Source organism: Chelonoidis abingdonii, chromosome 1, assembly GCF_003597395.2.
Source record: "Chelonoidis abingdonii isolate Lonesome George chromosome 1, CheloAbing_2.0, whole genome shotgun sequence".
NCBI lineage: Eukaryota > Metazoa > Chordata > Testudines > Testudinidae > Chelonoidis > Chelonoidis abingdonii.
In genome coordinates, this window is record NC_133769.1 from 249,594,648 (window position 1) to 249,610,872 (window position 16,225).

At 39.2% G+C, this 16,225-nt stretch overlaps 1 protein-coding gene across 3 annotated transcripts in view; it reads right to left on the reverse strand.

Annotated features, from left to right (window-relative positions):
- Nucleotides 1–459: 459 nt before the first annotated feature.
- Nucleotides 460–16,225, reverse strand: part of VWA3B (von Willebrand factor A domain containing 3B) — a 147,308-nt gene continuing 131,542 nt past the window's right edge. For all 3 annotated transcript variants that reach the window (XM_075061022.1, XM_032805576.2, XM_075061025.1), the window contains 6 exons: nucleotides 12,449–12,569; nucleotides 6,806–6,930; nucleotides 5,490–5,627; nucleotides 4,831–4,928; nucleotides 1,581–1,813; nucleotides 460–944 (listed from right to left, as the gene is read on the reverse strand). In XM_075061022.1, the coding sequence (XP_074917123.1) occupies nucleotides 940–944; nucleotides 1,581–1,813; nucleotides 4,831–4,928; nucleotides 5,490–5,627; nucleotides 6,806–6,930; nucleotides 12,449–12,569 (720 nt within the window). In that variant the 3' untranslated portion in view covers nucleotides 460–939. The remainder of the gene's footprint in view (nucleotides 945–1,580; nucleotides 1,814–4,830; nucleotides 4,929–5,489; nucleotides 5,628–6,805; nucleotides 6,931–12,448; nucleotides 12,570–16,225) is intronic.

Consider the following 16,225-nt stretch of genomic DNA (forward strand, 5'->3'; position numbering starts at 1 on the left):
AGGATTAGGAAAAAATGTAAATATCTAGGGACAGAATTTCAAAGGTATATAGGCACCTAAAGATGCAGATAAACATGTTTAAAAATCCCCCTAGGTGCCCAGGAAATCAACAGGAGCTTAGGCCTTTAAAATCTAGTCTCTAGAGATTAATGGAACACCACATTCATAGGACGCAGCTCTGCAATCCTCACTCATGTTGATGAGCACTTACTCATGCAAGTGATCCCATTGGTTCAAACATTTGTCTAAGTGCTCATCAGTATGAGTAAGGGTTGCAAAGATGGGATCTCAATAAGCAGCACATTTAGCACCAGACTGTTAACTACTGTAAACTGCCAGATTACACCAGATGAGGATCTGGCCCATGAAACAAAAATGATACCAGGAAAACTTGGGGTTTTTATTATTTATTTTTTTAAAAACAGCATTAAAATAAATAGTGGATGTATGGAATAAACTACATGCAGTATGTCTGGCGTTTAGTAACATATTGACACTGGCTCACAAATTTTTATTTGCAAAATTAATTCAAATTTTCTTGGCTATGATAAGCACTATCATATACACTGAAAACTGACTGAACATCTGCAAACGAAGAGTAACAATACTCAACAATGTGTCAAGTTGTGAGAATGCATTCAAAGAAATCCTGTAGGGACCAGTGTATGGACCAGTTTTATATAACATCTTTATTAACTGTATGAATATCAGAGGTTCTCCTACACTTCCATCCATTCTGAGACACAAAGGGATATGCAAAAAAAAAAAATGGTAAAGCCAATGGTGCCATAAAAAGGGGACTCTGCAGCATGTTCCACCTCATGCCACCTAGAAGAATCTTCTTTGTGGGACTCAGATGGCCAAGGCTCTGCAGATCTGGGTAAGGCATGGCCGGGATGGGACAAGGTGATAGCCACTCTCCTCCGATTCATCCTTCCTTCAACCTGCAGGGAATTAGTAACAGAAGAGGCTAATGGGATCTCATGTTCATTCACCCTCTGCACACTGGAATACTGGGGAGTTCAGAGACATCTACCAGCAGGGAGCCAGCAGCTGTGCTGCTACAAGGATGGTGAGACATCTGGGCAGTACTGCAGTATAATGCTACTACAGTAGCAGGCATGTAGACGAACTGGATGGAATTGATACAAGAGCAACAAAAGATGAGTACTGATTTATGAGGAAAGATCAAAAGAGCAACATACAAATAGCTTGACTTGATGACTGAGGAGTAAACATAAAAAATATCGGGAGGGTCTATGTAAATAGCCAGGATGTAGAGAAATTTGCTTAAGGCTGATACCAGGGGACGTAACTAGTATAAATAGACAAAAATCAAGAAAGCAATCTCATCCTGATGCTGAGATTAGCTAGTCTGTGGAATAGCCTCCCAATGAAAATGGTGGAAATTTCATCCTTTGCAACATTTGAAATTAGACTGGACAAACCTCCAGAAAATATACTGCAAGGACCTTTCTGTAGTGGCAGGGGAATGGACTAAATGACCCAAAAGGTCAGTTCCATCTCTAATCTTTATGATTTTATGACTTGACCAAATAATTTGTTCCCCACTTCCTTACCTTCAGTTTCCTCTTTGTCACTAGGCAGTGAATTCCTTTCTTTGTTTTTCATTTCCCTCCTGGAGATAAATAGAAGATCATCAGAGTCTGAAGTCTTCTCCCTAGGATGCTTTTTACTTTCTACTTTCCCTTTTTTTTTCTTTTTACCCCAGTCTTCTTTCAATTTTGCCCCCTTTTCTTCTTCTTCTTGTGGAGATGAGTTCTGGATGGATTTCTCAGCCTGTACATTTGGGCTAGAAATCAGAAGAGAAGATTCACTGATATACATTTGTGTGTGTAAATGTGGTATATCATGCTATTTCAAAACATTCATCTTTATTTTATTATTCTAACACTTTGTATGTCATCTTTCCTCACCTCCCACTGTGTTGATAAGAAAAAGACTCATTGTGCTGACAGCAGCCTTGTGAAGTGTCAGAGTTGGAAGAATGAGTCTGAAGTTAAGCATCACAGTGCAGATCTTTTTACAATGCCTCACATAACAAGTTTCAGGTAGGAACACATGACTGACTAAACTCCCTGAAAACAGAGGCTATAATGGAAATGTTGACACAATCTTTATTCAAGCAGTGCAAATGGCATAGCTAGCATTAGTACTGATTAACGTGCAGCTAATGAAATACAACTAATGATTTTTAATGCACAGTTTCTCATAAAAGAGGAAAACACTCATTAGACACTGTGCTAGACTACAATAAGCAAGGAATATAGAGTAATGTCATGGACAACGTTGAATCTTTACAATTCAATCTGTGAATTAAGTTAGTCAATGCCTGGAAGAGGACAGGATGCATATCTACATGACATAAAAGTAAAGTGTTAAATAATATGGGAGAAACTGTTACACTTCAATGAGAACATTATTCCATTTACAAGTACAGTATCTTAATGGAAAACAATAAAATATTGTAGAGAGAGCTTACTCGCAAAAGGGGAAAATTCTGCACTAGTAATTGTGTTCATCTGAGGCCACCTTCTCCTATCTCAGAGAAAACAATTCTATAGAGATGTAAAGCCCCAGCTATCAAAGAAGCAGCATTACCTAATGGATAGAGCACTGGACTAGGACTCAGAAAAGCTGGGTTGAATGCCCTGTTCTGTTATTCATCTGCTGGGTGACCTGGACAAGTCTCCTAACTCTATACACCTCAGTTTCTCCAACTGTAAAATAGGGATTATGATACTGCTCTCTTCTGTAAATCACTTTGAGATCTAATGATGAAAAGCACTGCATTTAGAGCTCGATATTATATTACCAAGAAGCAGGAGGAAAAAACACAACCACAAGAGAGAGATCTAGCCAGGCTCCAACCCGTTCATAAAACAGACTAAAAATGCAGCAGTATTAGAGATATGTATAGAAAAATATAGATTATTTAGGCGGGATGGACAGATGAGTAGCATGAAAGAAGACTACAACAAATATCATTGCCGGCACATAATTTCCTTTCTTTTCCCATCCTAATCTAAAAAGCAATATTCAGTACAGCAAAGCCAACAAGAGTGGTGAGTAGCAAAAATATTGAGGTGCTTAGGAGTGCTTGGGGCTGGCTGGCTTGATGACTGAGCCAGCCAACTCAGCCAGCCAACTCAGAGTGAATGACTGAATGGATGTGAAGGAGAGAGGGATGGAATTAATGATGTTTATGGGGAAAGACAAAACAAAATTCCATAGGATTCTTGAGTGGAGTCCTTGATCATCTTTTTATCCATGATGAACAACCAGTCTTAAGGGAGGCAATGTGGCTTAGTAGTTAGAGCACTGGACTGGGACTCAGAAGACCTGGATTCTATTCTTGGTTCTTTCACTAACCAGCTGGGTGATGTTAGGCAAGTCACTTCACCTTTCTGTGCCAGTTTTCCCATCTGTAAATGGGGATAATTATATTAATCTCTTCTGTAAAGTGCTTTGAGATCTATAAATGAAAAATATACAAGAGTTAAGTGGTTTTGATCACTATAGCCATTGACTGTGGCCAATGGGAGCTGCGGGGGTGGCACCTGTGGGCAGAGGCAGCGTGCAGAGTCACCTAGCCATACCTCCACCTAGGAGCAGCAGAGACATATCACTGCTTGTAGGGAGCCGCCAAGGTGAGCACCACCTGGATCTAGCACCACAAAATGCCGGTTTCTAGAGTTTTCCGTTTTATAAAGTCCTGGAAAACACAGCTTTTACTGTACCATGTTCTTTATCAGCAATGTCACTGTGGCCTAGATCAGAGAGGAAATGAAGATGGAATCTTTGGGCTCTAGAACCCTATATAATCTGAGGGATAGCTGAGTGAGCCTCTTCCCATCTCTAGGTGTTTCTGACTCCGCCCTAAATAACTTCTTCAAAGGAGGAATGAAGGGGGATGGAAAATTCTGTTCTGGTTTTGGGTGGGAAGTATTCACACTTTGATTCATCTGGTTTCTCCTCTTTCTCTGGCTAGATTTTGATGGGGGTGAACACTTTCCCCCAAACATACCTGAAACAATAGGAAAGAAGGAGTCTCTCTTGCTTCATTGATCAGGTTTATATATTCCACAGGGCTTTCATGTTCTCTCTTCTTTGGAGAGGGGAGAGTAGGAGCCACTGCCTCAATACTTAAAGCCCAGAAGAGGGTTTCTACCACACAACACATAGCCTGCTAATGAACTCTGAAATCTATCACTTCTCAGGGATACTTCAAATGGGTTCATGGCTCAGGCTATGTAAAGGCCAAACAGAAACCGAAATCTACCTGGAAACCAATATAAGTTCACGTCCTATTCTAATCAGTAAACATCAGCCGAAATCTACGTAAGTTCACCCTCTCCAAGCCATTCCCCAGATTCAAGCTCAATAAGACACTGAGAAGTCTAAATACATTTCATAATTTGAAGCACAAGTTCATATCAGAGAACACATCTTAAAATAAAAACTATCTCCAACTTCCAGCATTTTCTCACAACTTCCTGTTATTAAGAACCAAACTAGCACCTCCCATGAGTCCTTCCCAAACTGATACAGTGCAGGGAACTTTAAAAGCGTGAAGTAGACAATTAACAACCGTCACATCCAAACACTTAGTGGATCAGACACACATGGTGATGCGTCCAGGACCACCCGACCTGAATGAACCCTGTTCTAGTTTAAAAATCTACTTGTTATTGTATTAGATATGGAAAATCTAAAGCAAAAGTGAATACAAAATATGCTTCTCTTCCCCCCTATATTTTAGAATTCACATAACCAGACGTTTACATATTTCAGTTCAAATATACTCACAGGAGGCAATCCACCATATGGGCCATTCTTATATAACGGCAGGAACAGGCATACTTTGTTTGGCTGATTTTAATAAGCCCACTTCGTATACAGTGTTTCTGCAATAACACAATCAAATTAATCCAGTTTAGATCAGTGACTTCTAAACCTCAGAAACAGCAGTTAAGAATAAAGGAATGCATAAAGAAAACAGGCACTTTGGTGCAACTGTAAGAAGCATCTGCAAAACCAAGATGACAATTTCCTAATGATAAGTACAATTTCTTTATAAAACACAATGAGAAAAAAAAAAAGATAAAATTACCATAATAATCTCCAACAAACAAAGGTAACAAAACATACTAAAAATAGTTTTATTTTATCCCAACAAAAACTATCCTTATTCTTCACATTTGCAGTCTGGAGCCTGTGAAAGCCAATAAATGGATTATGGAGAGCAGAGTAATGTTTGATTTAAGGATAAGTTATTCTACACTCCTTATCAGTTTGTCCATTATGTTGGCCCAATACTTGGCTCTGAAATTTGATTTGATTTTGATCAGCTGGACGGGTAAATGGAACAATGTGCTGTTTAGCCAGGCCAGTTATTTCTGCCTCATCAAAACCAGAATTATAATAATGCCATGGCAAACTTCGTATCCTTTCACAGGTCTGCTTACTTTCTTATTGTTGTACTTCAAAACTGTGTAGAGTTTATCATCTGCTTCAGCTCTTTTTGGTGTTGCTATAACAACAGCAGGCATATAATAATCATTTCCTGTTTGTGTCCCAGTTCTGGCGAATACATAGTCTCCAACCTGTGTACCAGAAAAGAATTAGGTTGCAAGAGCTTCATAGCATACCAGTTTAAAACGACGGTTTGACTGTACAAAACAACATGCTAATCCATTCTAATGGCTTAAAATGGAACTCTAGAGGAAAATACAAAGGTACCAATCATGCCATGTGCTAAACTACCTTCAACTCCCACTGGATCAGCACCTCACAGGATCATGCCTTAAATCAGTATTCTATGGAAACGTTCTACAGAATTTCAGAGGGATCAAGCTAACAGGCTGCTAAAGAAATTATTCCAACCCTTTATCCCTTAGAATTTAACAGAGAATTATATTTATTTACGTTTTTGAAACACCACATGGAATTCTGTAACAGGAATATAATTTTTAATTGAATTATGTAAGATGATTTTTAAAATCCTCTAGAAAGATTATAATTTTCTATTAAACCTGACAGGACACTTCCAGAATTGGACTCTCCACACAGAATACAGAGACATACTATTAATATCAGCAGGAGTTCCTTACATTATACAGGGAAAGAATCAAGTCCCTGGTTTTAACTGTAACCAAGGCAGGGTACACCATTGCTTTTTGTACCCATCATCCCTGTCTCTGCTAAAATAAGCCTCATTTGAAAGAAGAATTGTGATAATAGACAATTACCTAGCTAACAAATACAGAAATGGAATATGATTTTTTTTTTCATTACTGTTCTTTGGGGTTAGTAAAAGGGTTTTTTTGTTGGATTTAGCACATACAATGAAAAATAAATGGCTAGAGCCTGCTATATGTTATAGTGTGAGTAAAAGGCTCTGTTAGGTTCCTATGCTGTGAGTGTAAATTAATTATGTGTATTGCTGGAAACAGTAAGACCACTTGTGCTGAGTGACCTGCCAAAAATACCATTTTAGAGGGAAATCATATATATTTCTGATATACAAATATGTGTGATTTTAAAGAGCGAAGATTCTAAACTCTTATCACATATCATGTAATAGCAAGTGACAAACATAATACTGGAAATGGCATGGAACCAAAGGAAATTTCACTGTGAATGGAGAATCTTCTTTAACATGTACAAATTTATCCAAAATACAGAAATGATCAAACTATTATGTATCATCGTGCTCACATGTGAACTGCAGAACAAAGTTAATGATGCACATATGCTGCCTTGAAAAGTAATAGTTTTTCACCTGCAGTGATGGGCAAGGCATAGCACCCCCGACAGGGATAATGAACTTTATTGGTACAATCTGCGTCTCTCCATGGCTGAAATCAACAAGTGCCTGGGAGGAACTGATAGTCTTTATCACAGTTCCTAAGAATTAAACATGAAAAATATAATATTAAAATTACATATAGTATGTTTACCAATATATAAGAAGGCTACAAATCCTGTAGCCTGTACCATGTCCCCGTATTTCTTGCAGTAGATCCACAATATTTGCACTAGGCACTGACAATGTACATTATACTGTACAAGTCACACACAAAAGAAGTCAGTGCCCCCAAAGAATTTATAACATAAAGCCTGAGTTCTGCAAAATAATTATGCAAAAACAAAACAAAACAGGAAACCCACCTGGAGATCACGTAAGAAACCCAAAGCAACTATCAAAACCTGCTAATAGCCATTCAACACAAAAAGAAAAAGTGGAACCAGCTACAACTCCACAACCCACTGAACTTCAACTCCAGGATAAGCCATGACACCAGAACCCACCACATGGACGCTAAATTACATCCCAACATCATCAATATATCCAGAATACCTCTTACTGGAGCTGAATTATCTGTACTCTCCAAGGAACTGAACTTCTGCCCCACCATAGATCCTGATACAATACTAACACATGGAGAACTTGAAGAATTCTTTCACTGACTCCTCCTCAAAGAATTCTTTTACAATAAGGACACCACAACCCACAACAACCACCTCCCTACCAACAGTCATAAGAAAAAAGAATCGGCTGACTGGACACCCCACAATGGATGAAACAACACACTTGATCATTACAATGATTGCTTTTGGGAAAAAAACTGACTGTGAAATCCACTACAATTGCTCTATCACCAAGATGACAGCTGTACAGTCCCAGAAATCCAACTACCAGATAGGGATCAAGCCAGCAGACAAAGAGTGGTGTTACTGTAGTTTTCAACTGTGATGACTACATCAACAAAACCAACCGACAACTCTCCAACACCACTGACTATAAAGAACTCAAAGAAGACTCTATACCACAATTCACCTAGGAATTAAGGATATCATCAAATCCTTGCCCAAATAACAGCAAAAGAAACTCTACAACTTCATCCCTCACAACCCCTCTTCCCACCATTCCAGGACCTTCTACATGCTTCCCAAAACATACAAACAAGTGAACCCAGGCAGACCCATCATATCAGGCCACGACACTTTTATTGAAGGAATATCAGAACTCATAGAAACCATCTTCAGTGACTCACCCACAAAGTGCCAGCTTCCTCCAGGACACAACAACTTCCTCCAGGAACTCTGCAACATAAACCACCTCCCTCAGAGCACCACACTTACCACCATAGATGTCACCTCCCTATACACCAACATAGAATATAATACCAGCATTGGAAGGGACCTCAGGAGGTCATCTAGTCCAACCCCCTGCTCAAAGCAGGGCCAATCCCCAAACAGATTTTTGCCCCAGATCCCTAAATGGGCCCCTCAAGGATTGAACTCACAACCCTGGGTTTAGCAGACCAATGCTCAAACCACTGAGCTATCTCTCCTCCCTCAGAGCACCACACTTACCACCATAGATGTCACCTCCCTATACACCAACATCCTTCAGAACGATGGCATTGATGCCTGCTTCAAATATTTACAAGATAATGGACAACACTCAGATATCCATCCCAAATACATTGCTACACTCATCTATTTCATCCTCCTCATCCATAGCAATTTTACATTCAACAACAAACACTTTGTCCAAATCATGGGAACAGCCATAGGTATTAGGATGGCTCCCCAGTATTCCAACATCTTCACGGGACACTTTGAGGACGAATTTCTGGACAAATGAACCATAAAATCAATGATATACCTGATACACTTCTATGATATTTTCATCTTCTGGACAGACGACCTAAACTTCCTTATAGATTTCCATCACAACTTCAACCACCACCACCCATCCATCAAACTCTCTCTAGAACATGACCATACCAGCATCAACTTCATGGATACCATGATCATTTTCAATAATAGAACCTTACAGACAACTATATACACAAGAAACCCATGGATTGCCACACCTACCTTCACAGATGCAGTAACAACCCCAAACATACCAAAAGATCTGTTATCTACCGTCAGGCCTTCAAATATCATAGAATATGCGCCAAGGAAAATGTCTGGGATACACAATTAACACACTTAAAACCACCTTCACCAAACAAGGACATTCCACCAGCTTCAATACAGAGAAAAAAAACCTCAACCCTTTGACCACACACTCGTTGTTGACACTTATCACCCCACACTGGAATCCGTATAGAATATCATGAAATAATTACAACCCATACTCAATGGGGACCACATCCTTAAAGAAATGTTTCACAAAACCCCTCTTCTAGACTTTAAACTAGCCCTCAACCTCATGAAACTCATCATTAGAAGAAAGCTCCCCGCAGTCTGGTGTTTGGAGGACGGGGTCAAAGGTAGAAACAGAGAAGACAACATACGCTGGGTGACCCACAGAAGAGAACAGCTTAGAAGATGCATTAAAAAACACAACAACAACATTATTACTATTTTAAAACAATGCAAGCACAGAATAACTACTAAGAAAAGAAAGATTCTAAAATTAATAGAAGCCATAACAACCCTTTTACTTTGGACCCTGATCCAGTGAAGTACGTAACTATAAGACTAACATCATCACTGTGAGAAGCCCAAATGATTTCAATGGGACTATTCACATGCTTAAAGTTAGGTACATGCTTAAATACCTTGCTGAATTGGAGCCTTGATGAATGTGCAAATAGTTCATTTCCATTAGAAATAAAGTTTGCCTTTTTGTGGGACTTGTTCAGAGATGCTAAAATTATTATTAATTTTACTGAAACAGTAAATATAATTATTTTTAGGGAAGCAGCATTGCCTAGTGATTAGAACAAGAGGTGCTGACTTCCCATGTGACCTTGACAGATCACTCAGGAAATAAACACAGAAAGGTTCATTTATAAAATGGTGATTATAATACCCACTTTGAGATCCTATAATTATAATAAATTATCTGCATGTGGGTAAAATGATGCAAGTCTGCTCACTGTGAATAGTGTCTGTCATTTGAGGTCTGGCACATGATGCAAGAGACTCTCAAGCATTTTGTTATTTTATTTAATGAAAAGGTCAAATATGCAAAAGAGTATGCAATGAGCAGCTAGGCAGGCAATTACCAAAACTGTGTGCATAATAGCTATGTGCTTCAAGCAATGGCAGGATTTTCTAAGGACACTTTTGCAAACACATCCATTGTACTCGTCCCTGAAAATCTGGTTCAATGCGTGAAAAGTAGCATACCAAATTCTAAAGAAATTCAGTACACTATTACCGTACCATTATTACTGTACCAACTGTTTTGAATTATAGCATTCTGAGAAAAAATTGTAAATGAATATCTCAGTAAATTTATACTGTACAGTCTTATTCATGTTAGGGTAGGAAAAAATTCTCCCTTTTAGACCACTTACCTTTCACTCATTTGATGTTGTCATAAACAGATGGTTAAGGTTAATGTCTCTTTTACCTATAAAGGGTAACAAACAGTGAACCTGGAACACCTGACCAGAGGACCAATCAGGAGACAAGATACTTTCAAATCTCGGTGGAGGGAAGTCTTTGTGTGTGTGTGTGTTTTCTTTAGGTGTTCTCTCTGGGTTCTGAGAGTGACCGGACATACCTACAGGCTTTCTAATTTTCTGTTCTAGTAGTAAGTACAAGTAGAAAGGCGGCTTAGTCTTTTTAATTGTTTTTCTTTATTTGCAAATGTGTATTTGGCTGGAAGAATTGTGTCTCTGTTGCAATTTGTATGTATGCTGGGGGGAGAATTCTCTCTAGTGTCTATAAGCTGAATGGCTGTAACAATTACCATCTTTATTACAGAGACCTATTTTACTGTTTTTCTCACTCTTTTTAATAGCTTTTTTTTTTTAGAATCTAACTTGTTTTTGGTTAATATTTGCGTAAGATCCGGGGAGGGAGTCTACAGTCACCAGGGATGTTGTGGGAGAAAGGAGAGAGAGGGGGTGAGGAAAACCTGTCTCGTCGTAGATTTACTCTGTCTCTTCTCTCCAGGAGAGAGGAGGGGGAGGGGGAAGGTGAATTTCCTCTTTGTTTTAATTCACGGAGCTTGAATCTGTATGGCCTCTTGGTGAGGGGGAAAGAGGAGGGGGGAAGGTACACATCCTCTCTGTTTTAAGATTGAAGGAGTTTTGAATCACAGTGATCTTCCAGGAAACCCCAGGGAGGGGAAGCCTGGGGAGACAACATAGGGGAAAGGTTACCTTTTCTTGTGCTTAAAGAAATCTCAAGGGAATCTGGGTCTGGGCCCCACTTGTGTTAAGATCCAAGGGATCTGGGTCTTGGGGGTCCCCTGGGAAGGTTTTGGGGGGACCAGAGTGTACCAGGCACTGAAGGTCCTGGTTGGTGGCAGCCTATCAGATCTAAGCTGGTAATTAAGCTTAGGGGAACTCATGCTGGTACCCCATCTTTGGACGCTAAGGTTCAAAGTGGGGATTTATACCATGACAGATGTTTTACTGAATTAGCATTTGGATAGAAAAACTTTCAACTATGTGACCAGAAAAAGAATACACAGCAGCATCAGATCATTCTCAACCCTAACAGCTACAAAGCTAGATAAATAGCAAAATGGTTTTCTGATCCAACTGTAAAATTAAAGAATTCAGCCTGTGATTGTTAAATTGAAAACTGTTATCAGGCAATCAAAAAAGCACAGAAAAAATAAGTGAAGCTAACAAAAGCAATGAACTTTTCTCCATATTTTATCTGTACATGAAACAGTTCTAACAATAAGTGTCTCTGTTGGAATATCCTTAATTTGTTTTAATTGTAACTGATTCAGTGTTCATGAATGTGAAGAACTAACAGCACTGGCTGACGAGCCAGATGTAGTGTAGAGTCACAGAGCAAGCTTCCCACAAGGTTTTGCCAATGCACTTCGATTCTCAATACCCCAGCTGTTCAGTTCTTGCACCTCTCCTGAGAACAGACTTCCAATGATGTCAAATTACCTGTGAGATGTTCTCTGATGTTAGAAACTATACTGGAACACTTTGTCAATCATACAAAAAAGGTATGGGCTTAGTTAGATTTTTTTTCCCCAATACCATATTATGGGATACAAATTCATACTACAAATATTCTGACTTAGAACTCAACAACACAACAGAAACATCTAGTGAATATTCTGCATATAGCAGATGGCTCAGCCTTTGCTAAATCCTAAATGGAAATAAGCCAGTCTAGAAAGAAAAAGGAATAGATTGACACGGTCTTCCAATTCAAAACTTACACTATTTTATTCCAAAACATTTCCCACCACTTTCTTCTCAAAAAAAACAGACCAATCAGTAGGGTGTCTGCAGAGCTTTCTGTACCTTTCTAGAAGCATTACGGTGAGAAAAGATTAAAAATCCAACAATATAAACAGTAAACCAAATTAAAGCTGAACCAGGTGAAAAAGATTAGGTAAATGTTGCTCTTTTTTCAGCAATCTTTCTTAAGATTTAAAAAAAAAACATTTGAAATACACACAAAAACAATTTACCTGGAAAATAAAATCCTGTGATGTCAGATCTTGCAATCACCTTTTGGCCTTTGAGAGTCTCAACCACTTTTCCTTTCTGTCTTTTCTTAGACTGTGTCTTTACATTCTCTTCTGTAAGTTTCTGTAATTGGGAAGATAAAAAGATACTGCTCATAATGATAACCCAGTCAGCACAGGTCTATCTTTTTGAATGAATTAAGCATTCATGTTGTCATGGTATAATTCCCCACCCTGAACCTTAGCATCCAAAAGATGGGGTACCAGTATGAATTCCTCTAAGCCCAATTACCAGCTTAGTACTTGTAGCGCTGCCACCAACCAGGAATTCCAGTGCCTGGTACACTCTGGTCCCCCCAGAACCTTGCCCGGGCAACCTCAAGACCCAGATCCTCTGGATCTTAACACAAGGAAAGTAAACCCTTTCCCCCACCATTGCCTCTCCCAGGCTTCCCCTCCCTGGGTTACCCTGGAAAATTACTGTGATTCAAACTCCTTGAATCACAAAATAGAGAGGAAAATTCACCTTCCTCCCTCCTTCTCTCTCCCCATCCCAGACTCTTGAAAATGAGAAAGTAATCCTGACAGAGAGAAAATTAACCTCTCTCTCCCCTTCCCTCCTTTCTCCCACCAGTTTCCTGATGGATCCAGACCCATCCCTTGGGGTCTCACCAGAATAAAAAAACAAAAACAAACAATCAGTTCTTAAACAAGAAAACTTTTAATTAAAGAGAGAAAAACAGTAAAAACTATCTTTTAAATTAAGATGGATTAGGATACAGGGTTTTCAGCTATAGGCACTGGGAATACCCTCCCAGCCTAAGTATTCAAGTACTAATTAAAATCCTTTCAGCAAAATACAAATTTGAAACTCCTTCCAGCCAAATGCACATTTGCAAATAAGAAAACAAACATAAGCCTAACTCGCCTTATCTACTAGTACTCACTATTCTGAACTGATAAGAGTGCCTCGTTCAGGGAGATTGGAGAGAGAAACCTGGTTGCAATGTCTTGGTCACTCTCAGAACCAGAGAGAACAACCACCAAAAACTAACAGCACACACAGAAACTTCCCTCCCTCAAGATTTGAAAGCTATCCTGTCCCCTGATTGGTCCTCTGGTCATCTGGTCAGGTGACAGCCAGGCTTACTGAACTTGTTAACCCTTTACAGTCAAAAGAGATATAAAGTACTTCTGTTCTATTAACTCCTACTATCTGTTTATGACACATGTAATTTCATGCTATGCAGGCATTTCACCTTGTTTTACAAAGGTTTAAGATTATTTCTAGCTATGTGATGTTTGTTTTTTATCTAGCAATAGCTGCACATACAAAATGGCTGACTGCAGTACTGTCAAGTTCTGGGGTATACACAGAAATATCAAATTCTGGGGCAACACTCCCCTCCTTACAGATTGTATATTTTTAATATTAAGATCTGCACATACACTTACACAACGAGTTCAGTGGATTACTTGCCAGCCATCCCAAGACTGCGCTCTGGGTTAACGAATCAACCAACTTTCCTGCCACTCTAGCCAGATCAGGGGTGAAGGGCCTAACCTCTACCCATTCTTCTCCTCCTCCTCCTCTTGGGGATCAATCTTCCTTACCATGGAGACTATGGGTGCCTGCAGCAAGAGACCATTCAGGAACCAGTTTCAAGCAAGAGACCATACAGGGACTGCCCAGAAGAGTCCAAGGGAAAAGGAAGCTCACAAGTACCATCTCTCTCATCCTCATAATGAGGATACAAGTGGAGATTCACTTCTGACTCACCCCTTCTTCTTAGGCAATGACTTCCACGAATCACAACCACTGTTCCTTTCTGTTCTCTCAACATGGCTCTGAGAGCACAGCTTTGTCTCTTACATTCCCCATGATCTGCCTGGGTCTTATCCTGGGAATCCTTTAGTAAGGCTCTAACAGCAGATTCACACTCAATTTTTTGTTGTTTTAATCCAGACACTTTCTACTCCAGCCTGTTACCCTCTTGCTCACTGTCACATTCCTGCTTCTGCAGTGTCACTATCTGAGCTGCCCTCAGGCTGGATATATCTGTGTCTTTCTAAAAAAAAAATTTTAACTTCTTTATTTCTGCCTTTAATTGCTTTATCACTACCATCTGCTTACAGAAACGCAAGAATCTCCAGGACTGGTAGAGCTCCCAGGCTTCCAAAAAAACATTATCATGCTCCTGCATGAAATCTGCCAACCTGTTATCCAAATCCATTTCCAGCTTTTGTTTCTTTCCAGATGTTCCCTGTCCTTCTGACATCCTTTTACTCAACCAGGCTTTTCAGCCTGAGCCCTAAATCAACAACGGAATGTGACCATAAATCAACTCATAGGTTGTTACCCTCTTCCACTGCCTCCCTTACCTATTGTAAAAACAAACAAACAACTTGTATTAATCATTCCCTTCCTCTCTATTGCTCCTGGCAACTGGCTCCCAAATCTGTTATTCAGAACCCAAAACAGTGGTAACTCAACTGTTTTACTTTAGGTAGTGTTAGGAATAAATTAATGGGAACACAGCCATTTCGGTCTGATGATTTACACAAGTAAGCATACTCTTATTTAAAACTACACTTTATTAAATATTAAGCACAAGCAAACATAAGCAATAGGTTCAGGACATTTTAGATATAGTTATCCATGGTTTGAGACGGTTTTGAGTAATTACCAGCAGGACTTCCAGTAGCCCTTTTTTCATCCAGCTGATAGGGAGTTTAAATGTCAGATCTTTTCCCAAAGAAAGGTTCCCTTGGACTGCTTCGAGGTATTTACTCTTACCTTATTTTTTATAGCTTACTTTAACAAAATACATAACCTAACATGTATCAGAGGGGTAGCTGTGTTAGTCTGGATCTGTAAAAGCAGCAAAGAATCTTGTGGCACCTTATAGACTAACAGACGTTTTGGACCATGAGCTTTCGTGGGTGAATACGTCACATGCATCCGACGAAGTGGGTATTCACCCACGAAAGCTCATGGTCCAAAACGTCTGTTAGTCTATAAGGTGCTACAGGACTCTTTGCTGCTTTTACATAACCTAACATAACTCCTAGTGGGTTAACATAATAACTTTTATTGAGTTACTAATTTTTTTTATTTTAAACATGTATTATTTTAAAATATTTTTAGTATTTTTAGCCATAAAAATATGTTAGGGACACTTAAAGCAAAGGTTGCTATTTACCTTCTTTAAAATAACTTTTTATTTTATTTTTATTTTGATTAATAAACTGCAAAGCTATTTGACCTTGTTTTACAAAGATCTAAGATTACTCTTAGCTATGTGATGTTTGGTTTTCAGCTAGCAATGGCTGAGCATACAAAATGGCTGACTGCAGTACTGTCATGTTCTGGGGTACACGCAGGAATGTCTGCATATTCACACTCCCCTCACAGAACAATGAATGTTCCAAGGAGAGGGTATAAAAGGAGCATGGAGTTCCAGCGGCCTCTGTTCTTTCTCCTGTAACTCCAAACTTTTTGATTAATAGCACTTAGGTGAGGCAAGTGAGGAGTGTGAATATACAGGGTACATCTCGAAGAAGCTCTGTTACAGGTGAGTAACCTTCATTTTTTTCTTTGAGTGTCAACTGCGTATTCCCACTCATGGGATAGATTGATAAGCAGTATCCCGAGCAGGATGATGGGACACAAAGTCCTAATTAAATAAGGACTGGAGAACTGCTTTGCCAAATTTTGCATCAGGTCTAGATTCTAAATTTAAGTGTTTAGTAAACACATAGACAGAAGTCCAGGTTACC